General features: G+C 49.9%; 1 protein-coding gene across 1 annotated transcript; it reads right to left on the reverse strand.

The window, feature by feature from the left end:
• Nucleotides 1-5,928: 5,928 nt before the first annotated feature.
• On the reverse strand, nt 5,929-22,411 carry scarf2 (scavenger receptor class F, member 2). The gene is made up of 11 exons (XM_086169938.1): nt 21,683-22,411; nt 19,226-19,284; nt 19,042-19,143; nt 17,947-18,466; nt 17,303-17,521; nt 17,090-17,218; nt 16,742-16,845; nt 15,658-15,772; nt 15,467-15,564; nt 10,269-10,424; nt 5,929-8,773 (listed from the first exon to the last, which is right to left on the reverse strand). The coding sequence occupies exons 1-11, from the start codon at nt 21,796-21,798 to the stop codon at nt 7,542-7,544; spliced, it is 2,850 nt and encodes a 949-aa protein (XP_086026064.1). The 5' UTR covers nt 21,799-22,411; the 3' UTR covers nt 5,929-7,541.
• Between the last annotated feature and the right edge of the window lie 169 nt (nt 22,412-22,580).

Here is a 22,580-nt window from a genome sequence, read left to right on the forward strand (position 1 = left end):
GTTGCGGGCCACATCAGAGGAGCCGGGGGCGACGGCTGGGGGGAGCAGACACCAACCGCTGCTCCCCTCCCTCTAATCTCTGCCTGGGTAATCAGAAACACATGGCTCCCCATAATGGCTCCAGTGTTGTCCTGTGAAGTAGAGCGGGGCTGTGAAGATTGCACACACACACACACACACACACACACACTGGCGTGTAGAGCCTGCAACGATGGCAAACACACACACTTCCCTTTAAACTCCTGTTCGCCGCAGCGGTCACACGCTACGACTCGTTCATCGAGCTCCCGTCGAAGTCGACCGGACGCTCCGAGCGAATGTGTTTTCGTGCAAAGGAGAGGAAGTGGAAAGAAAAATGGATCAAAAAGTTTCTTTTTTTTTTTTTGCATCCGAGGCAACGAAGCGAGCGACGTGAGCGTCGGCGCGTCGCCCGCCGACGGCGCAGATGTGGCGTGAAAACCAGGCATCTGCTTATTTTCCCCCCAGAACCTCAATATCTGGAAGAAGGGTGGACTCTTCGCCCTCTTCCTCCGGGTCGAAGTGGGTGAGAGGAAGAAAAGAAGACAAAAAAAGAAGAAGAAGAAGAAGAAGAAGAAGAAGAAGAAGAAGGAGGAGGAGGTGGAGAAAAAAAAAGGGAACTTTTTCGGGGTCAGGCCCTCCGAATACGTGAAAGCTGAAACCTCAAGCCGCGATGTGGAGCCCGGAGTCCCGCTCCGCCGAGGGGCGAGCAGATGGATGGGCGTGCATGTGTGTGTGTGTGTGTGTGTGTGAGGGAATGGGGGGAAGAAAAAAATGCAAGATGGGAGGGGGGGGGGTAAAAAAAAAAAAAAAAAAAGACAGAGGAGGGAGAAAGAAGAGACGCGAGCACACGACAATCTGCTTTCTATTAGCCGTCCAAATATTATAATATGCTCGTTCCATAGAATTATGCTGACAAATGGGGAAAACTCCGGGGCAAATCGAAGTCCCAGACAACTGTTTGCGACCGCTCTTCCAAGAAGGAGAGAGGGAGCGAGGGAAGAGATCTCCATCTGGGTCGAGAGCGAGAGAGAGAGAGAGAGTTAATTACATTTCTGGCCACTTGTGTTTCCACGTTGGGTTCGGTTCCACTCCGCCAGTGATTCCACTAAACGCCAGTGATTCGCCCTCCTTTCTCGCCCCCCCCCACCCGCGGCGACCTGGACTCGGGTTTCTCGTCGCTCCCGTCCCGTCCAGAGTCCACCTGGGAGGTCGCCTGGAGGTTCTAGCCCGCCACCGCCGCCGCGGCGAGGGAATTTCGTACCCGTTTTAATAACGAGTCTGAAAAACGAGTGAGTGGACGTCACTGGAATTGGATGCGGGGTGAGAAACCTTCACCCTCCCTCCTCCTCCTCCCTCAGCTGCTTTGGGTTTGTTAGCACCGGCGATTCGATAGCGCTCCTCCGATTGCACAAAAGAGAGTTTCAGGAAGTTGGTCAGTGAATTTTCCCAGGACCGGGTCGGCGTAGGACATTTCTGCGGATTTTCCACCTCGGAGGCCGAGACCGAAAGACCCGGTCCTGGATTTGAATAAAATAAGAAACCGAATCTCCGAGGGCCGAGGGTCTGTGGCAGAATTAATATTTTGCCCCCCCCCCCCTTCCCCCCGTTCCCGCCCCTTTCAAGTGAAACTCGACTCCGCTTTTCTTTTCTGCTTTGCGTTGCAGAAAATATTTGTCCCCCCCCCCCAACACACACACACACACACACACACTCATAAATTTCTTTCTTCCTCTCTCCTCGCAGGCACTGAAATGGCTACCAGATGTGGTTCCAATCTGTTCCCCGTCGCCGTGGCAACACGGGGACTGGAATAGGGCTCTCCGAGTCCGGGGCTTTTTTGGCTGACTCACTGGGCCTGTTTTTTTTTTTTAAAGCGCCAGTGTTTCTGCAGACTTGGCACAGCGAGATCGCCACGGGCCCCGGCGTCTTGTTTAGACTGGCAGGCAACACGTCACTCACCTCCCCCTTCGTCCTCCTCCTTCCCCCCCCTCCCACGCTTGTAACCGCCGCTCTTTGACGGTACCCTGCGTCGCACCGTATAGTCGCTCCTTTGTGCTCCCCCTCTGCGGCGGGACCATCGCGACTTTATGTTTCACACGTCAGCCGTCTATACGAAAAGAAAAACAAGAGCTGCGTAACGCCCTCGGAGGAGGGAGGGTGGAGGCGGCCAGGTTCTCCGTTGCAATACGTTTAAAAAGCGGAGGGCCGTCGCGCGACGTTTACGAGCCCCCGGGGCGGAGGAAACAAAACAAAACACAAAAAGTCACGATTTTAGCTGAAAAGGAGCTCAGGCGGGAGGGAGTTAGCCCGGACGATAACTGGGATACAAAATAAAAAGCTAAAAACATTTACAAGAGGAGATTTAAAAAAAAGTTTTCCTTCTCCAATGGAAACTCAGCTCTTCATTCCAGGGCAATGCTAATGCTACGTTAGCATAAAAGAAGAAATCTACTGACAAGGCTGAGAACATTGTAAATTTTTGATGTACTACTTGGCACTTTTTATTTTGTTCACATTTCGAATGTTGCGGGCCAGTAAACTTCGACGGGACAATCGTAAATAAACGTTGAAGCTGTCTCGCGCAGCACTGGAGGAGCTAATTTTCTGTTCCGGTGTGTATCTGGTTAGACAGACCTCGAGAAGACAACACAAATAGATGCGTCAGTGTAGCTTTGTGGAAGAAAAACAAACAAAAAAAGTGGCTAGCTAGCTTAGCATCATCAGATGGATTCGTAAAGGAGAATAACGGTGGTTCGGCTGACTCGACAGCTCAGCTAACGTGAGCCTAATTAGCCGTTATTAGCCTCCAGACAGCCAGCCGGGCTAAATGCTACCCCGCTGGTGTGTAAATCTGAGCGCGCTCAGTAAGAACAGTATGTTAACGGCTGGCTTCACCCCTGCTTTTGTAATAAATCATCTCACTGTTGTTCTTTCATCTTTCCGATGCTCCGGCGTGCTTTCGAGCGAGCTGGCACGAACCTAGCGCAGAAATAAACCTAGCGCGATGTGAACCCGGCGCGAGTGCTGTTATAGAGGCCAATAAAAGACCCAATGGCCAATTTTAAATTCCCCAAGAGCCACTTCATCCACAGTGCCAGGCCTACTTGATATGCAGTTAGCTAGTTGGATCTATAAAATCAGCAACGGAGCCCCGTGAGAACCGTGTATCTCAAAAAAAGTGAAATCAGAATAACGTTGTTCGGCTTCGTGACGACGCATTTTCCATGATTTCTCCGAAGGATTATGAAGAGTTAACCGCCGCAGGGCGCGGGGCGAATGTTCATAATTCATAAAAAAATTGTTTAATCCCCGACTTTACCGCATGCAGGCGACACATTTAGAGCTTAATTCACTCCAACCTGAATAGAAAGCGCCGCAACCAGGATACATAAAAGCAGAGAAAGTATGATATTTCCCTCTGAAATGAAGCACGCGGTAGAATCAAATGGAAATAATACACGAGTTACCTCAAATTTATACTTGAGTTCAGTACTGGAGAACGTATAATTAATTCCTGCCCGCCGGCTCAAAAAAAAAAAAAAAAAAAAAAAAAAAAAATGCATCGTACTCGAAATATCTGCCTCTGCTAGTGGTTCGGATTACCTATCACATGACCTTTCCGGCCCTTGTCCTATCTCTCTCCACGACCTTCTCGGCTGCCTCCCGGCCCGGTCCGGGGCTGCGTCGCTCTGAAAGAGGACATAATGCGGCTCGTGATTAACTCTTAAGCACAGACTTCCACTGTCCCCCCCCCCCCCCGCCCCCCGTGAAAGGAGCCGTTGTCTCGCTCCTCCGTGAGCCTCCAAATAAACCCCCCGCCCGGCCTTGTTGACCCTCTTTGAAGAACCCCGGCGGCCGAAGGGCCCCGGCGTCGGAGCTCAGCCGGGGCCGGGGGCAACAGGAAGTGGGTCGGATATCAAACAGGGGGGTTTAAATGAAGTTCTCCGGGAGCGGATACGTTTTGTTTTTTGGAGGGCGGCGCGGCGTTTAGCGTTTCCGCCTCTCAGCGAGAAGCTCCCTGGTTCGATTCCCTCAGTTCCTGTGTGGAGTTTGCACGTTCACCCTGTTCTCCGGTTGCATCCTACAGTCCGAAAACATGCGGCAGGAATATTGGAGGCCCTAAAGAAAAGGTAGAATGTTTCTTTTTTTTGTCTGTATGACGTGAATGATTATTTTTTTTCTAATAAAAGGGATATACTTCTATTTAACTTCTATTTAACTAATTTTACTTGTATTGTACTTAAGACCTTAAAACACTTGTTAGCCTTAACCTTGACAATTTACATTTTATTGTATTTCTTATTCTCCCTCCTTCCTACTATTATCTATTACTGTTATGTTTTTGCTTGAAACTCTGGCACAACAATTTCCTTCGGGATAAATAAAGTTGTTCTCATCCCTCATCTCTCATCTCATCTCATTTAATGTCTCTATATGGATAAGTAGGATAAGAAGAGGAGATAATGAATGAATTAATGAATGAATAAAGATACATTTTGGATGTTAGCATGCATTTTAGCCCCTGTGTGCTCTGTGGGCTCAGAGGACAATATGGCGATTAGAAGCGCGTGAGAGGTCGCAATGTTTTTGCTTCACTGTAGCTCCATGTACTACTTTTCTTTTCTTTTTTTTTTATTCCAGAGAAATAAATGAAGAAACCCATTTTAATGACCATACACAAATCAATGTTGCTTAAAAAAAAAAAAAAAAAAAAGCGCAAAAAAGAAAGAAAAAAAAAAAAACATACCTTACAGTTGGTAACGGTTCTGCAGCTTTTCAGGCCCTCCTTTACAAAAAGAAATGCATCTAAATTAAAAACAAAAAAAAAAAAAGGAAGGGTGGGCCAGTCAGACCAAAAACAAAACAAACAAAAAAAAAGAATCAAAAAAACACGCCACTTCGGAATTACACGACGTCACGGTTATATGCGGTTGATTCAACAGTGGTATCATAATAGCATTTTACAATCATTCCTGTACGAGTTGATTTTACGGGAGGCGGTAATAACAACTGAGGGGAGGGGGGGTTACAGTTTTCCTGTGCAGCTATTAATGCCGTATAATTACACTCTGCGTCAAGTGTCATAAAAACAATAACATCAACAGAGACCAACTACAATGCCAATGTAAACTTTACAGAAGAGTATTGGAGAGATATATTTAAAAAAAAAAAAAAACAGCAAATACAACATGAAAGCCAGTTCATTGACACCAAAAAAAAAAAAAAAAGGTCATATAAGCACAGCTTACAAAAACACGATAAAAAAAAAAAAAAAAAGTACACGATGTATACGAGTAAAAAAACGCTGAAAGAGTAACCGGAAAAAATGAGTTGTACCTTTGAAAAAAAAGAAAAAAAAAAAGTTGTAGCCGTGAATGTCAAATATCCTTCTACCCCCCCGACTGAGCCGCAAGCGTTAGCCCGTGATCCTTAGCTACTTTCAAAATAGCCGTCCGACGATAACCGGAAAAAACATGAAGCCGAGTCAGTCCAGTTAAAGTACCTTTTGATCTACCTTTATGTGGTTTGATCATTTAATATTTAAAAAAAAAAAAAAAAAAAAACAAACAACACTGACTCTGAAAAGGAATTCCGCAAACGTAGCTTCTTTTGCTTAAACTGATCCACAGTCGAGGCACTTCTTTCAATGCGAGAGGTTCGATACCGTCGAGTCCTACGGGGAATTAAAAAGCTTTGGTCAACTTGTTTGCGTCGGCGAGAATCTAAAAATAAGGGCTCATTTGTGCGAACGTTACGTACGTAAACAGCTACATCACCGCCCGCCTGCTTCCCATTCGTGCTTTACGTCGCCGTGTTTTCTTTAAAGCCATGCGTCCGCTAGATGGCGGCGCAAGAATCAGGGTTTATCTCTGAGTTCTGGATCAGACGGAGACAAAACGTGGCGACGGGGTTGGGGGAGGCGGTGGTTATGTAAAGACGGAAACACAAAAAGGCTGCGTAGCAGACGGCGTCCATCGAACCCATCGCGGTTTTGGTGTCTTCTTTGTTGCTTTTGCGCAATAGCGCCCCCCGATGGCTTCCGGTGGTACTGCTCCGTTTGACTGCGCTCCGGCTGTATGCGGATTTAGCATCGAGCTAATATCTGTTTTTTTTTTTTTTTTTTATTCGCGTGCGTGTATTAAATGTTTCCATCATATTTCTCTTTGCCGTTTGCTGGTGAAATCATACCCCAATCACATCGATCGATCTGCCGAGAGTGACGATTGGTAAATGATCGGTGCGTGATTTCTACGGATGTTATCCTGAGGTGTGTGTTCGGATATTTTAGGAAGTAAAGCACTGGGCAGATGCTTTTGGAGTACAGATTCCCAGGGAAGGCACTAAAAACTTAAGAGCGAATAATACCCTGGGATTTCCTATTTTCGCAGGGGTTGGTAGTTTTAGCTGATGGAATGAAGCGTATAAAAATAAGCAATTTTGCTGATCTGGTGTTTGTGCAGGTTTAAAAATAAAAGAGGTCTAAATAAACCCTTATTGAAACAAGAGCAAGAGGATCAAAAAGAATTTGTTTGGCCTCGAACAAACCCAGTTTGCAAAGAAACCTGTTCATGTCCTGAAATATGTTTTTGTTTTACTAAAAAAAAAAAAAAAAAAAACTTCACGCCGTGCTTTAGCTGTTGAGGGAAGCATAATATCTCTAATTTTTCATGAAAAAAAAAAGTCTTTGTCCGTCTGAAACGCGCTTGTTAGTAATACGGGTAAGCAATGGAATAACTCATGCGTTTTCGTTGCTTAACAATTTATACTAAAATAAATCTCCGATAGTGATTAACATATTGTAGTATGTCATCTGCATAGAAAAGCTTTTAGATAGAGAGCGAGGGTTATCCTAAGCTATCAGACGCCTCTCGGTTCACCCCGGTCCACTGATATGTAAAAAATATAGCTTGCAATCCTTAGAGGATCTCATTTTTTGTACATTTAGTACCTGTGGAGAACGTTCATAAAACTCATCTGTTCTTTAGAAAAAACCTTTGCCAAGCAAACTGCAGCCCGCTTATAAATATAGTGGTGGACGTTGTGCAGAGCGGTAAGGATGAATGCATGGATTACGTCTGTGCGCCACTGTTCTCACAGTTGTGTCGGACTCGGGCCACAGGTTGTGGTGTGGAGACTGGTAGATAAATGTTACACGCAACAAAAAAATACTCTTGAAATGTAATACAATGGTGTACTGAAGTCATGTAATACAACTCACTCAAGTTACCTTCGGTTTAAGAAATACATCTCGGCTGTTCCTGGATTCGCGCGCGCACACACAGACATACACACACACACACACACACATATGCACGCAAGCATACGTATGCACGCACACACACACAGGAAGAGAAAATTTAATTCCTCGATCGAAAAAGCGATGTTGTTCGTCTTCCGGCAAATCGGTGTTTGCCTCTTCGAAATCCGTCACAAACCTTGGTCGTTTTGTCTCGTCAAAAAACGAGCAAACAAACAAACAAACAAACAAACAAACAAAAAAAAACAACCCCCCAAAACGCTTATTTCACGATCTGCGGCGGCATGATGGCCGTCTTTTGCGGGGGCGTTTTACTCTCCGACGAATCCAGGGTATTTCCTTTCTTCCTCGGGGGCTTTTTGATGGGCGTCTTCTTGGGTGTCGGGTCCGACGCCGGGTCCCCTGCCTTGGAGCCGTTCAAGTCCTGCTTCTCCGGGCTCTTGGCGTCAGGGTTCATGTGGTCGGCGGCGACGGGCGCCACCATCTTCTGCAGGCTGCTGGACGTGGGCAGCAGGGGCTTGTTGGAGCCCTGCTGGCCCGGGCCGGCGGACGGGGTCCTCTTGGACTTTTGCGGAGGGGTGGGTTTCTCCCGGTTTCCCTTGGGCGTGGACAGGCCGTTAGTCTTTGTCAGGCCGGTCCCTTCGTTCCTGTTGATGCTTTGGGTTTTCTCCTTGAGCTGGGCGGCCAGCAGGGTGGCGGCTTCAGAGTTCATATGAGGGTGGAGGACTTTGGGACTCTTGGGCGGGTCCTTGGGGGTCTCCTTCGAACTCTCGGCGCTCTTCTTCTCGGACGAGGAGCTGTGGAAGTTGCTGATCTTCCTGAGGGCGTTCTGGACCACTCCGTTGATGTGCTCCATGTGGCTGGGGCCGCCGTGCTCGTCCCCAGACTTCTTGCCTCGCAGAGGTTTGTGCTTGCCGGGGGAGCCGTCGGCGTCCGCCTCTTTGCCCTCCTGCTTCTTCTGCTGCTCGCGGCTCTTCTCCTTTGTCTTCTGTCGCTCCTCGCTCCTGGCCGAGCCGTCGCTGGAGCTCCTCTTCTTCTCCTTGGGGACGGCCAGTACTTTTATCCCGCCGTGCCCCTGCGGCTCCGGCTGGGGTGAACCCGAAGTATTTCCGTGGATCCAGGAAATCTTGGGCTTCGTCGACGGGTCCGGCGGACGCGGTTTGGGCTTGCCGGGCGAAGGCGGCGGCTTCCCGTTGCGCTTGACCTCCGGGGTGGGAGCGTTCTCGCCGTCTTTCCCGCCGCTCTCGTCTTCCTTGGACTGCTTGGAAAGGCGGGCGATGCGGGCGTACAGCGTCGCCGTCATGGTCTCGGAGCCGCTGGTGGAGCTTTCGCTGTCGGACGACTTCAGCAGCGGCTGCTCGCAACCTTCCGGCTTTGCGACGCTGGTGTCCTTCAGGGAGGTGTACTCCCCCGCATCTTCCTCGTTGTGAGCGGCGTCGGGCTTCTCCGTCGCCGGGCTGGGGCTGCGCTTCTCCTTGCTTTCGTTCACAGATTCTGCGGCACAGCAACAAGCGTTGGTCAGCAATTGATTCTACATTCAAACGTCACCGTTCTCAGATTCAGTGAACTAGCTTAGCAAATATGGTGCTATCGTTCCATTCCGTACGGTTATATTCGGAAACTCCCTACAGGTCATTAGAACTGACGGATGAGGGTTGAAACGTCTCCGAGTGAAGAAATTCAAGTCCGGTTGCCACAAGAAGAAGATTTCGAAAAGAATTCACCGTGACCCGCGTGACGGAGAACCTCCGCGGACATGTTTACTTCTATCAAAATGCTAACAAACGTTGTGTGTGTTGAGTTTTGCTAATCCCAGTCAAGGATGTTTGCCTTCTGCTTTCCGTGGCCTTGATTTTATCTGACGAGTGCCTTAAAAAAAATTGAATACATTTCTTTTCCTTTGGGGCCGCTCCACTCAGGGGTCACGGCAGCCAATCGCCAGCCTCCATCTTACCCTCTCCTCTCAAACCAACCGACTTCCAATCTTCCTCTCCGTCCATTAACCTCCTCCCTGGCAGCTCCGACCCCAACATCCCTCAACTCAGATCTTTATGGTCCCTCTGCCGAGTCTTTTTCTCAGTTTCTCCAAACGGCTCTCAGCTAATGAGCATTAATTGCGAGCATCACGGATGTGAGACCTCGCCCAAGTCCATCGACCAATCGTTGTGGAGTGCATGAAGACCCAGCTCGTATAGATGATGACAGCAACACTTCGGTATGTTCCAAACACAAGATAAAATCGGTACAAAGACTCTCGGGTCGGCCCTTTCTACTCTAAACAACAAGTTTTTTTGTTTTTTTTTTCAGTCTGGGAAAATCAACTATGGAAACCAAGAGTAGATTAGACTGTAATATCACATGATGGCTTCGGTCGTGCGATTCATTCATTTGGATGAAGTGTTGAGCCGCTTGCTCGCTATCTCTGATACCCACAGAGAAAACCACTTCCACAGTTCGCTCCAATCATCCGGGAGAGAAAGCCGTCGCTGTTTGTTTGCTTTTTTTTTTTTTTTGTCGATTTGTACGGACGTGAGCGAGAAGCCAGATACCATCAGCTTGATGACTGGAGTCAGAGACTAAATAAACCGACCCACAGTGAGAGACGGGGGCGGGGGGGGGGGGGGATCAAACACAACCAAACAAACGTATGAAAATCCCCCCCCCCCCGAAACAAAAAGCTGACCGGGGACGATTTGGTTTCCAGAATAGAAACGGATGAAAAGGGTGTTTTCCGCCAAACATCGAGGCGCCGGTCAGAGCCTGGATGGACGCCACATGCTGACTTGAACATACCGTTTCCTGTTTGCGCTCCTCCTCAAAGCACAATCTGGACCTGGACGGCACATCGGCGGTGCTAACCCTCTCCCGTAATGACATTTGCAGAAGCGGGTGAGTCACGGTACGGTCACGCCGGGGCGGAGGGGAAGTCGGCTCCCTGATTGACGCGTGCCATCCCAGATAAGGGAAGTTTGTCCGAGCGCTGACTCACCTTCGTGGGGAACGCAGTAAACCGGACCTTCGTCTCCGCTCTCGAAGGAGGAGAAGGACTCCTGGGACGACCAGGAGGAGGGCGACGGCTGCTCGGCCACCGAGGGGGGCTCGATGAAGCTGCAGTTGAAGTTGTTCTCCGGGTCGTGGTGGGCTACTGAGAACAGAAAACAAACGCGGGAGCCAAAAGGTCAGCGCGAGGGCATTGTACCCCGTTACAAGAACAACAGTCTGCTCTCACTCACGCTCCCAACTGCGGCGGAGACGTACAAAAAAAGATGAGGTTTTATTGATTTTCCATGTGACTTAACAAAGGCTTCAACATTACGGGTGCCTGGGTGGGGGCTTGATATTTTTACATAAAAAGCTCCTCAAAATTTGCACATTTTCCGATGCCAAGGCTCCGAAAAGCAAACCCCGCCGCCCCCCCACTGAGAAGTGTAATTCTTAACAGACGAGAAAATAAACAAGAAATGGCATTCGGGTAAATATTTGCAAAATAGCAATCCGATTTAGATTTGAGTAACTCTCAATACACTAACAAAATAAATTACCGGAGCATTTTTGTGAGTGACTAAGCAGGAAATGAGGGGAGGGGGGCCACGAAAGATACTTTACAACTTTCGAGAAGTATCTCACCATCGGGAAAGGAGTTTTTGAATTAAACTGGGATAAATTTAGCACGTGCCACATGGAAAAAACAATGATTTTTTTTTTTTTTTTTACCATAAATTACATAATAGGTGGACAAATAGATGGACAAACACAATAAATGAAGCTAATAGTCTTGCTGTAACCAAACAGTCATGATAATGGTGATGCACTAAACCAAATTGCGAAACGGTTTTTGCGAACAATCCGAGCAACTTCATGACAAAAACTTGCCGCGCCCGGCCGCCGTGCAGGAATTTCGGGAACCGATGCGGACGAAAAAGCGGGGAGAGCGTAGAAAGGGGGTCGAGGGGCTCCTCTTTCGCTCAAATGGTAGAAAATACAGAGTGAACGGGACAAACTGGACTTGTTGCCTCTGAGAGAATCACTGTATCTTCCATATCGAACCCATAAGCGCGACGAGATGCAAACGTACCGAAATAGCTGCGAGATGCGCAGCTGCCACGCGACACAGACGGGAAAAAAAAAAGAAATAACAACCTGTACTGTTGTGTTACGAAACTGGATGAAATCCACCAAAGCTCCCTCTGGAATCATCAGCTTCTGGTGCCAAATCTATATAAACTTTTGCGATAATTGGTGAAAAAGCTCGACGTGCACACGCGCATGGCTGTGGTAAAACACTGGTGAAAAAGTAAAGGGATCCTAACGAGTATTCGCTTTCCTGGTACAGGAGGTCAGTACCAGAATAACGCGAGGCCAAAAACAGCAAGACAGAGGGTATTATTTAAAATAGATTAAACATCATTAGCGTATTTAGCCGCCGAATGGGTTTTATCTGTTTGTGCGAACGGCTGCCTCTGTGAATCCTCCCCTCTGATATGTAGGTCAAGTCTTGTTGTTCTCACGCCATCGCCCTCTGCTTTTATATCTTTCATCCTCCGCCGCAGACGCGGCGGCGGCCCGCTGACCCCGGCGGTCTGGGGGCAGCGGCGGGTTTCCGATGGACGTCTGCGCGCGATTGGACCCCCCCCCGTTTGTGCGCCGGGTGACACGCGAGGGCCATCCGTTTGTTTAGCCCACAGATAAACCATCTATGGAAGGAATTCCTTTAACTGGGCCAAGACCTCGGATGGGAATGTCATCTCGTTCCGCCGACGCTCGACGGTTTCGCCGCTTCGCCACCGCGCGCCTTTACGGAAAACCATCGTGTGCGAGAAACCGGTGCCGTCGGGCAGCTGTGTTGATATTTCTGTCTTATCAGCAAATGACGAGAAAAGTCCAGGTCTGCTCCACGTCCTCGTACTAGCATGTGTCCCATATGAAGGTCAGAGATAACAATAACAAGATATATTTACCCAGCCTGTTTTTTAGACAGATATATGGAAACATCTATTTAGGCAAAGAAAGGTCAAATGTCAGAAGTTTTTCCAAGAGGTGACTGACTGGCATTCAAGTAAACTTAGATAAAGACGGCTTTTTAAACTGACCCATTCTCTTCGGGTCATCTGCTTGTTACCGCTCGCCACTATTTTTGACAGTTAAAAAGGAGAGTCCAGCTCAATCTAAAATACTATAAATATAGATTCGATAGAATATAAAGAGTGGAAGGAGGACGTCTGGGGAGCTAGCTGGCTTGCTGGTTAGCTAGCGCTTAGTTTGAATGTTGTGATGTTCACGACGAGCTTACAAATTGTCAACAAAATGAGTCAACGACTAAGTTAGTAGCCGACGGTTGGTGAGTGATGTCATTGTGTGTGATGTCATTTGTCATAACCAATCGAAGCAGCTCGGAGAGAGACGTCTTGCTTTTCCAAAATCTGATGCGCCAACACTGGTCACGCTGGTGGTTTGTCTGACAAACAAATCGTCACCGTAGGCGATACGCACAAAATTCAACTTTGTTCAAGGGTAAAGGGAAGCATTTTACTGCCTCTTGGAATATTTGTTGAAACCGGATTTAATATTTGTTCAACAAACATGGTCATGAAAAGTTATGGAAAAATTTTTTATTCTCTAGCAGCAATAAATATAAAGAAGAGTGGGTTTTTTTTTTTGTACAGTTCATAATCTGACCGGTCATAACAGTGGTCGACGACTAGCCGATGATTGAAAAGCTATTAGTTGCAGCCCTACTGATACTCAGCTAACTGAAATGCTATACTTTAGCGGCTAGCATTGAATACTTGAAGTGATCATATATGAATAAAAAAAAAAAAAAAAGTATTCTGACTATCCCACTTCCTGTTTCCCTCATCCCTATCGGCCTCACGATTGGTCAACACCTTTGCTCCGGGGCAGGGGCCTCGCAAACAAGAGCGAGGAATTCCAAACAGCCCACAAATGCAATTATTCCGCTTGTGTTAGTCAACAAGCGACACACTGACGCGCCCGAGATGCCGTTCGCGAACAACTGGTGCCTTTGGAAAAGGAGTCCCCTCGGAGCGGGGGGGAAGTGTTTGGACGCCACTGTGATCCCTCTCTGCCGCCGCGGGTCATTATTGACACGCCCCAGCTGCAGAGCTCCACCGCCACAGTTGCTCAATGAGGGAGGGGCATTTACAGCGGGATTTTACACGGGACCTGGGGTCGCCGCTTCGAAATGAACGCCGGCGGTTACGGTTCCATACCCAAACAGGGGTTGCAGGATTTTATGTGGTTCTTTAAAAATAAAACTAGAAGAAATAAAAAAGCATCCCGACTGGCCGCGCCACCGCCGCCGCAGCGTTGAAACTGCACCTCGTGTCAATAAAAGCAGCAGTGCGGCTTTGCTTCGGGGGGCTCGGCGGAGCCTCGGGGTGTGAGAACGCCCTCCGCCCGCTTTACTGGGCGGCCGGCGACCACCCCGTTCTGAAAATTCACCTTTCGCCGCCCATCAGCGACCAGGGGTGACTTCTCAGAGGCGCCAAGGGGGGGAAGTGACACGGAGCGTGCTAGCTAACGGCGCTACCGGCAGAGTAAATGCAGCCCACCCGCTCCTTGTTCCCTTCTCTTTCTATCTCGCCACATCTGTTGCCGCTGACCCTGGTGTGGATAAATCACAGTTCTGACACGAGCTGGGGTAAATTTGACCACTTCCTGTTTCCAGCCCCGCCGGGCCCCCTCTGGAATGCGTGTGTGCAGGACTGTGCAGCCTCAGTCGGAGTTAGAGTTTCCAAATGTTGGCAGACCACGCTCCTGCGGGCAACCCAACAGAAAGCAGAGTGGCAAAAATTTGGGGGGTAGAACAACCCCGGGGGAGGAGAAGGGAAGGGGGAAGGGAGGGGGGCACAGGAGCCACTTTGAGATTTTTAGCGGCTTGACGGACTCGGTGAGAAATGGACCGTCGAGAAAAAAAAAAAGAAAAAGCAAGGTCCGACGCCGAGGGCCGCTCTCTCTCCGAGCGGAGACGGAGCCCTGCTCAGATAATCAGCTGGATAAGCAGAGGAAGCACATGCTGCTCAGACATTAAGGGGGGGGAGAGAGAAACCAGGTCAATGTGTTTTAACTCCTCCTGGCCTCCGCGCCGATGTTTCCGAGCGTCCGATTACGGCGCGATTTCACCGAGCGACATCGGCGAGACGTCAGCGCTCCGTTCTGATGTTTCCTCAAGCGAGCTTTCGTTAGTTCCTTTCGCGTTCCGTCATTCACGACTTCGTTTATTTTTGACCGTCGGGAGGAACCGAGGTCACATCCCGTCTTTCACTTCCGCTTTTCGCTTCTGCTCGGATTCGTTAACAAACGTGATGTCGCAAAGCGCTTCCTTAGCGACGGCCCCCCCCCCGATTCCGGAGACGCGCAGACGCGCACGGGAAACCAACCGCCGCGATTAGCGCCGACTGACTCTCGGCCCGTTTCTGCCATTTCACCAAAAAAGGGAAAGGGAGGGAGGGACCGAGGATTGGATGTGTTATTTTCTTTTTCCACAAATGCAGCTCTGTTGTCACTCGCTTTTACTGGCGAAAGGATTCCTTTCGCGTCACATGACATGAAGTCTCCGTGTTGGAACTGCCGGAATAGTCAGAGGACAAAAACAGCTGAGCTACTCCTTTGGAGGGGGGAGGGTTAGAAAAGGCTCAGCCCGCCCGTCTACTGGGAAAAACATAAAAACCGGGGTCACAGACGGATCTGTCACAGAGCACGAGATCGGCGGCGTTTCACCCAAACAGTGCGGCCTTTGATGACGCGTCTCTCAGCAGCCGCCCCCCCCCCCGCCCTCCATGACCGCCGGCCTTCTTTTAATAACACAGCGCGCCGCATCAACCCAAGAAAAATCTTCACGGGTAAGACAACGATGGAAAGGAGCGAAGAAAAACGGGAAAGGGAGAAAAAAAAAAAAAAAAAAAAAGCCCCAGTTTAGGGTTGCAATAATACGAACACAAGGCGTCGGAGGGCGCCAAGAATAATAAGGGGCTCTAAAACCAGCGCATTCCTTCAAAATGAAACCCCACACCCTCCTGGCAGCCGCCGCGTGCTTTTCATCCTTCATGGTTCGGACAAGCGGCCCCCCCCGGGGGAGGGGGGGGGTGTCGGCCAGACGCCCGCTCTGACCGACACCCCGTGGTGGTCATCGACGGCGGCTTCCGGAGGGAGTCCCGGGATGCTCACCCACGACTTTGGGAAGCTTCTGTCGCCTGAGCGGGATGCGGGGCAGCTTGGTGCTGATCCGGCTGAATCGTCCGCACAGGATCCACTTGGCCTTTTTGCTGCCGGCGAGAGAGTTCTCGGGGTTAGAAACCAGACGACGCCGCGGAAAGTCGAGCCGAGGCGCTCGATGGACCCGGACGACGACGGCTTACTTGCGGTCATCTTTGTGCCGGCACAGGCAGCAGCAGCACAGCAGCGACAGGAGGACGATCAGCAGAAAGGAGACCAGGGTTCCGGCCGCGATCACGCCCATCCGCTGGTTGGGCTCTTGAGAAAAAAAACAACAAAAAAAAAAAAAAATGAGACGGATGGAATTTTTTGGGTGTGCCACACGGCCGGAGAGAATCCCCGGTTCGCCAGTTTCAACAAATCTCCTCCCCGCATCCTCAATTCGTCTGTCATCGCCCGGGGTTAAAGAGCTCGCCGCGCAATCGCGGCATTCGGAGTCGCCCGAGAGTCGAAACGTTTCCCTCGGCGTTCGTTAATTCGCCGAGGGTCGTTTCCGAGACGTACCGGCGTCCCTCGATCCGGACCATAAAGAGCGAGCGCTACGTTGCGCAAAAATACTGACGGTATTACATTAAACAGCGGCATCCCTGGGGTCTTCACACCGTCAGGTGGGGCTGAGACGGACGGGTGGGCGGCCCCACTGTGGCATGTTGTCATTCGGTGAGTACATAAGGGCGAGATAAACGGCGGATGTGTTTTGACAAGGTCTCGCCATATCGCGAAAAAAATAAAAACGCCCCCCGAGTTTAAACACAACACTATCCTGCCTGTCTGCTTCCACCGCTTCTTATGACTAAACCATCCGCTCTCTGTTTTCCTCTTTCCTTCTCTCCGCACCCCCTCACCCTCCCTTCTTCTCTATTTTCTCCTTCCTTCCTCTTCTCCCCGACTGGACGAGCGCTGAGCCAACGAACACAGCGCGCCGGGACGCCGGGTCTGCGCCTGGAAAAGCCATCAAGGGCCCCTTTTTCGCTACATCGACTACATCCCGCTACGCACACACACACACACACACGCTCGCTGGTACTGTTTGCGTACGGCCGGCTATCGGACACGTAACACCCGGACGGAAGGTTCTGAGTTTTTCCGGACCGAACGAACCCCCTTTCGGATCGTTCGGATTCTTTCGGTTTGTGTTGGAAAAGCTGTCTGACTTCTGCTTGCGGAAAAAAAAAAAAAAAAAAATTTTTGGAATATCACCGTAAACAGAGAGGGAAGGTGTCTTACGAAGGTAGCAGGCGCCCGACACGGGGTCGCAGTTCTTGTTGTGGCAGGAGCAGGTCCGGTTGCAGTTGACGCCGTACTGCCCCGGCTGACAGGTCATATTGCAGCTTGAAGAGAAAAAGAAAACAAAAAAAAAAAACAAAAAAAAAAAACATCTGTTCAATATTTATACCACGTGACACGAGATTATGTGGAAAACGGATTACTCATCGGGCTCTGTTCAAGGTGAAATCCTCCTCATTGTTTGCCTGCGAGGGGAATATTCACTTCGGGTCCCGGCCGTTACGTTTTTCGAGTCGCGAAAATAGGAAAAACGGTATGTTTTTATCGGGGGGGCGACTGGTGACTTACTAGGTGCCGTAGAAGCCTTGGTCGCACAGGCACTCCCCGGTGACCATGTGGCAAATCCCGTTGAAGCAGTGGCTGCAGTTGTTCTCGCAGTTCTCGCCGTAAGTGCCGTTGGGGCAGCGCACCTCGCACCTGCCGCACACGAAGCGTTTTAGGTTGGCGGTCGCCTCTCAGGGGATTCGACAATGGCGCGGGGGGGGCCGGCGGCGAGCTCACCTGTCCCCAATCCAGCCGGGGTTGCAGTGCGTGCACTTGCCCTGGATGGGGTCGCAGTGGTGGCCGTCCTTGCAGGTGGGGCAAACCTCCTGGCAGGCTTCCCCGAAGAATCCCTTGGAGCAGAGCTGGTCGCAGCGCGTCCCGTTCCAGCCGCGGTCGCAGGTGACGCAGCGGCCCTCCGTCACCTTGCAGGGCTGCTGGCCTTTGCAGTGGCCGCACCTGAGACGGGGGGGACGATTCCGACAGCGGGGGGGGTTTACCTCAATGGACCGTAAATGATCGGCGGATTTCGACGCCGTCGGTTTCGATTTTGCGGCGTTCCGATTATGTGAGAACGGCGCCGCCCGCGGAAGGTAGCTCGCTTAACTTTAAACCGCCTGCTACATCTTGGCTGACGATTATGGGATAACGCGAGTGCCAATTCCCAAATCTCGCTTTATGATTGCCCCATTAAGTGCGGCGCTCAGATGCTTTAAGAGTTATCAGCTGCGGCACGCATCAAATCTTATTTCCTATCGAAAACCACAAAGCTGGACCATATGCGCGCAACGGCGGCGGTGGCGGCGGGACGGAGCATCAGGCATCTGTGAAACTGCGCGTTTCCTCCGAAAAAGACTAGCACGCTGCCAAGTTTCGTTCCCCACCTGTTCCTGCAGTTCTGACCGTAGAACCCGGCGGGACACGGCTCTCTGCAAAACTTCCCACGGTATCCCGGCATGCAGGCGCACGAGCCGTCCGCCTGGTTGCACTTGCCGTGGACGCACTGGCAGTACCGCTCGCACCTCTGGCCCCACAGACGCTCGCGGCACTGGCAGCGCCCCGTGAACTGGTCGCAAGGGGAGTTGTTGCAGTTGCACTGGATGGCGCAGTTCCTGCCCATCCAGCCGGGGTTGCAGTGGCAGCGTCCCGTCATGGTGTCGCACACCGAGTTGATGCTGCAGTAGCAGTTGTTGTTGCATTGGGGGCCCCAGGCCCCCGGGTGGCAAGTGCACGTGCCCGTATCTTGGTCACATTTGCCCTTTTGGCACAGGCAGGCGTTCTCGCAATTGGGCCCCCATCGATTGTGATTGCACGTGCACTTGCCCGTCAGGTCGTCGCATTGGCCGTTGGGGAAACACGAGCATTTGCCTTTGCAGTCCGGGCCCCAAAACTGCGGCGGACACTCTGTGGAGAGACAGGGAAGTCATCAGTAACGGCAACCGGGTTACCCTCCTCAAGGTAGCCCTTTTTTGGGCTTTTCGTCTGAATACCAAAGCGGTCGTGTCGGGTCATCTTGGGTGGAGCAGGTGAGATATGATTCCGTAACTACAGGATGGGAACGCCAAATATCGGCGAGCCGTTTACGAGAGAAAAGTCTATTGGTACAAGCTTTGCTGGCTCTTTACTTTGAGTACTTTTAACAACCCATTCGCTGGAATTCCGGCGGAATCCAACCAGAACTGCGCCGTCTGCCTATCCGTGCCGAAAAAATCTGGAACTCCGAATGGTTTTCGAAAGGTTTCAAGTCAGCAAGACAGCATCCAAACTGAGTGTTTGGTCTACGGCGGTTATTAAAACCCTCTGGAAATCTGAAAAGAATTAAAGTAGACCAGACGAACCCAAGGCTTCAGCTACTGCTGCGGCCATGCCAGGCTAAATTTACTAAAAAATATCTTTTCTTCATTTGACCTTTAAATGGTAAAAAAAAAAAAAAAAAAACAACAGCAGAAGAACAGGAAACACAATACAAAGTCCCTTACTGGTGTCGCAGCTGGCACCGAAGTATCCATGGCGACAGCGGCATTCGTTTGGCCTGACGCACACCTCGTTTTCCTTGCAGGTGAAGTTGCCTTCGCAGAGGGCTTGGGACGGAACGAGAGGAGGCCACGTTATTTAGGCGGCTCGTACAATAAGACATGCTGTGGTAAACCTGCCTGGACCTACGTGTCGGGCATTCGTCCCCTAGCTGGCCCCAACCGCTGCAGCACACCGGTCCCGACGATCTGGAAAAGACAAAGCACCCGGTTTTTTGTAGAGAGAGGCAGCATCCCTGGCCCCTTGCCACACCGATTTGTGATACATGTATGCCCGATTTACTGGTTTACTGTGATACATGTATGCCCAATTTACTGGTTTACCGTGATACATGTATGCCCGATTTACTGGTTGACCATAATACATGTATGCCCGATTTAGTGGTTTACCATGATACATGTATGCCCGATTTAGTGGTTGACCATGATACATGTCTGCTTGATTTACTTGTTTACCATGATACATGTATGCCCGATTTACCGGTTTACCGTGATACATGTATGCTCGATTTACTTGTTTACCATGATACATGTATGCCCGATTTACTGGTTTACTATGATACGTGTATGCCCGAGTGACTGGTTGCTAGCATCCAACGAAAGGCAGTAAAACATTTCTTTAAAACCGCAGCCCCGCGCCCTGAAGACGCCCGGCGCCTGAGCATCTTCATCCCCCTCTGCACCTCCGGGGGCTGGGGGGGGGTGCAGAGAGGAGCCAGACTATTTCGAGGCAACACTTTGCAGCCAAGTTCCAGGCCTGTCAGGAAGGGACGGATTCGTCTCCACTTCCTCCCACGCCTGTGACCTCGGCAGGGCCCCTGCAACACATCGGCTTCCCCCCACCCCACCCCATCCCACCCGCCCACTGGAGTATCTGAAGATGGCGGTTTGCCTTCAGTCATTGAGCAAGAGGCGACGGTGGTTTTTTCGCTCTTGCCAAATAGGCCACCCCAGCTCACTTGTTAAAAAGGTGGGGTTTAGATGGGAAGCTTTATCGCTTCCTTAATACTCGGGTGCAGCCGCGCCTCTCCGAGGTCTGACAAACCCCAGTCGTGTATGGGCTTGACCCTTGTTGACCTTTTAACACAAGGCCAATTCGTGTCAGCACTCAGGAAGAAAGATAGCTCCGGCTATTCGCCAGACTAATATCAGAGCTGCCTCTCTCCACGGCTTCCTTTCAAAGACCCCGACTCTGGCGATGGGATATCTGCGCAGGAACACGCCGCGGCGACAAAGCGCCGGGGTTGATAAATGTGTCTCCAAACTTTTCGCTTTCAGACGCCGGTCCATTGAGATCTGGCAATGGAGGACTGGTGCTGGGAATGTTTGGGGTCGGTGATAAACGCTGCCGTCTATTCAAATGAACACATAATGGGTAGAAAGTGGGCGGAGAGCGCGCCACAATGAATGCTACAGGAAAGGCAAAATGTCAAACTCCGGCTATATATGTGTGTTCATTCAGAAACCACTAAAAATGAACTAAAAACAGCCTCGGTTGAAATCTCCCCCCGGACAGGAACGTGTTTGTCTTCTTGTTCCTGTGATTGAATGTTTGGCTTTGGTCGTACGGCGGCGCCGGCTCTTGACATAGGCGGGATCTTTCGCATCGGGGAACATTCGAGAGTCGGACGCCGTCCGGTATCCGCCGGAGCGGAAAACTCGAAACCTCCGGGGTCACAGACGTCGAGAGAAAGAGGGAGGATGCGAACAACTCTCGTCATTAAGATGTATTTCGGGTAATTTATAAAAAGGGTCTGCGACTAGATGCCATATTAGGGCTTTAAAAACAGCAGAAAACATGCCGGGAGTACTATTATGCTTACTATAACATGAGAGGAGAAAATTAACACATCTGTTAGGTGATATAAAAAGGACGCTTCCACATTCATTTCCTGCTCAGAAAAAATAAAAAATAGAGTGCAGCTTTTACTATACTATTTACAGGACAACAGGGATTGTCGTCCTGTAAACACGGCACTTTTTTTGTTTATCCTTATCCAAAATTATTATCAACCCTGCCGCTTTAAACCCTCGTTAATCTAATGCAGGCTTTAAAAACACACATTTATCTTTAGAAATCCATTGTTGTTCTTTATATTTTAGATAAAAATAAAAAAGACATTTTTATCAAGGACGGTTTTCTAAATTCCAGTACGCGGTTTGGATTCCGTTCCCACGCGTTAAAACCGCGAGTGTGTTATTAAAACGCACCATTTGGCTTGATTTATATGTATATAAAAAAAAAAGAAATTCTTGCAGACGCCGACGTCCGTTAGCGCCCCCTAGAGGCCGACCGCGGTACTGCAGGCGTTCCAGATGCACACATCTGTAGAGCTGCTTTCTCCGGCGAACTCCTCCTCCTGCTCCCAGCTCCCGCTGCTAACACGTTAAATGTGTGTGTGTGTGTGTGTGTGTGTGTGTGTGTGCATGTGTATGTAAGGGGGGATCTGAAGTTGAAACAAACAAGATTACGGGATTGTTTTGCGAGTGAGATTAATGTTTAGGGTAAAAAAAAGAACAGTGAGGCCGATGGAAACACACTCATGCACAAGGTGTGGAAGAGGAGTGTGTGTGTGTGTGTCCTTACCCGGGCGCCTTACACACATTCCTGCCTTTGGGACTGAGCTCCTGGCCGAGTGTGAAGCTGAAGAGGAAGAGGAGACAAACCAGCGCGGTAGCAGCGACAGAGTTCTTCACCTCCATTGTACAAGCGGCAGCATCCTTCTGGACGCCTCTCTCACTCCACTCTTTTCTCCAGAAAAGAAAAAAAAAATAAAAAAAAACTCGACTTTGAACCCCTGCAAAAAAAAAAAAAAAGTGTGTTTTCACGCGTGTAATCCAGAGGCGGTGGCGGGGTGGGATCCTAATCCGCGTCCAAAGTCGGGATAGGAATGAAGAAGGGGAGCGGGGAGGAAGAAGCCCTGCGCCATGGAGGAAAGTGCAACACACGGGTGGTGGTGGAGGTGGTAGAGAGGGAGAATAAAAATAAAATGTAAAATAAATATTCTGCAATTCCAATGTCGGAGCCCCAAGAAAAAAAAAAAAGTTAGAGAAGCCAAAAGCGGATTCCACGGTGTTCCTGCGAGCCGTTACTTCCAGCGGACACCTCCGGAGGAGGCCATCGTGCGCAGCTGCTGGAACTAGTCATGAAATTAAATATGATATATATATATTTATTTAAAAAAAAAAAAGCAGGAAATAAAGAAAAAATAAAGAAAAAAAAAAACACTTTTACTTTCGCTGCTTTTTAAGTCCCCGTCGGTCCTCCTCCGGCGAGCGCCGCGATTTCACGATCATCGCGAGAAAATGGAAATAACCAGGGGCGAGTGGGTCTCTGCCCCCCCGCCTCCTCCTCCTCCGCCTCCTCCGCCTCCTTCCATACTTTTTTTTCTCTCTTTTCTTTCCTCCTCCTACAAGGAGGAAGAGAAGAAGTGCTGCTCAACTTTTGTCCTCTCAGGAGTGGCAGGAGGGAAATTCCTGATTTG

This window comes from Fistularia commersonii, chromosome 22, assembly GCF_037954325.1.
Source record: "Fistularia commersonii isolate RoL2024-O1a breed Wild chromosome 22, RoL_Fcom_v1.0, whole genome shotgun sequence".
Taxonomy (NCBI): Eukaryota; Metazoa; Chordata; class Actinopteri; order Syngnathiformes; family Fistulariidae; genus Fistularia; species Fistularia commersonii.

Coding starts and splice junctions, on each gene's coding strand:
- scarf2 (XM_086169938.1), bottom strand. CDS start 21,798: ATGGAGGTGAAGAACTCTGTCGCTGCTACCGCGCTGGTTTGTCTCCTC. Junction 17,522..17,946: donor GGTCAGAACTGCAGGAACAG/GTGGGGAACGAA, acceptor CCCCCGTCTCAG/GTGCGGCCACTGCAAAGGCC. Junction 15,565..15,657: donor CGGCACAAAGATGACCGCAA/GTAAGCCGTCGT, acceptor TCTCGCCGGCAG/CAAAAAGGCCAAGTGGATCC.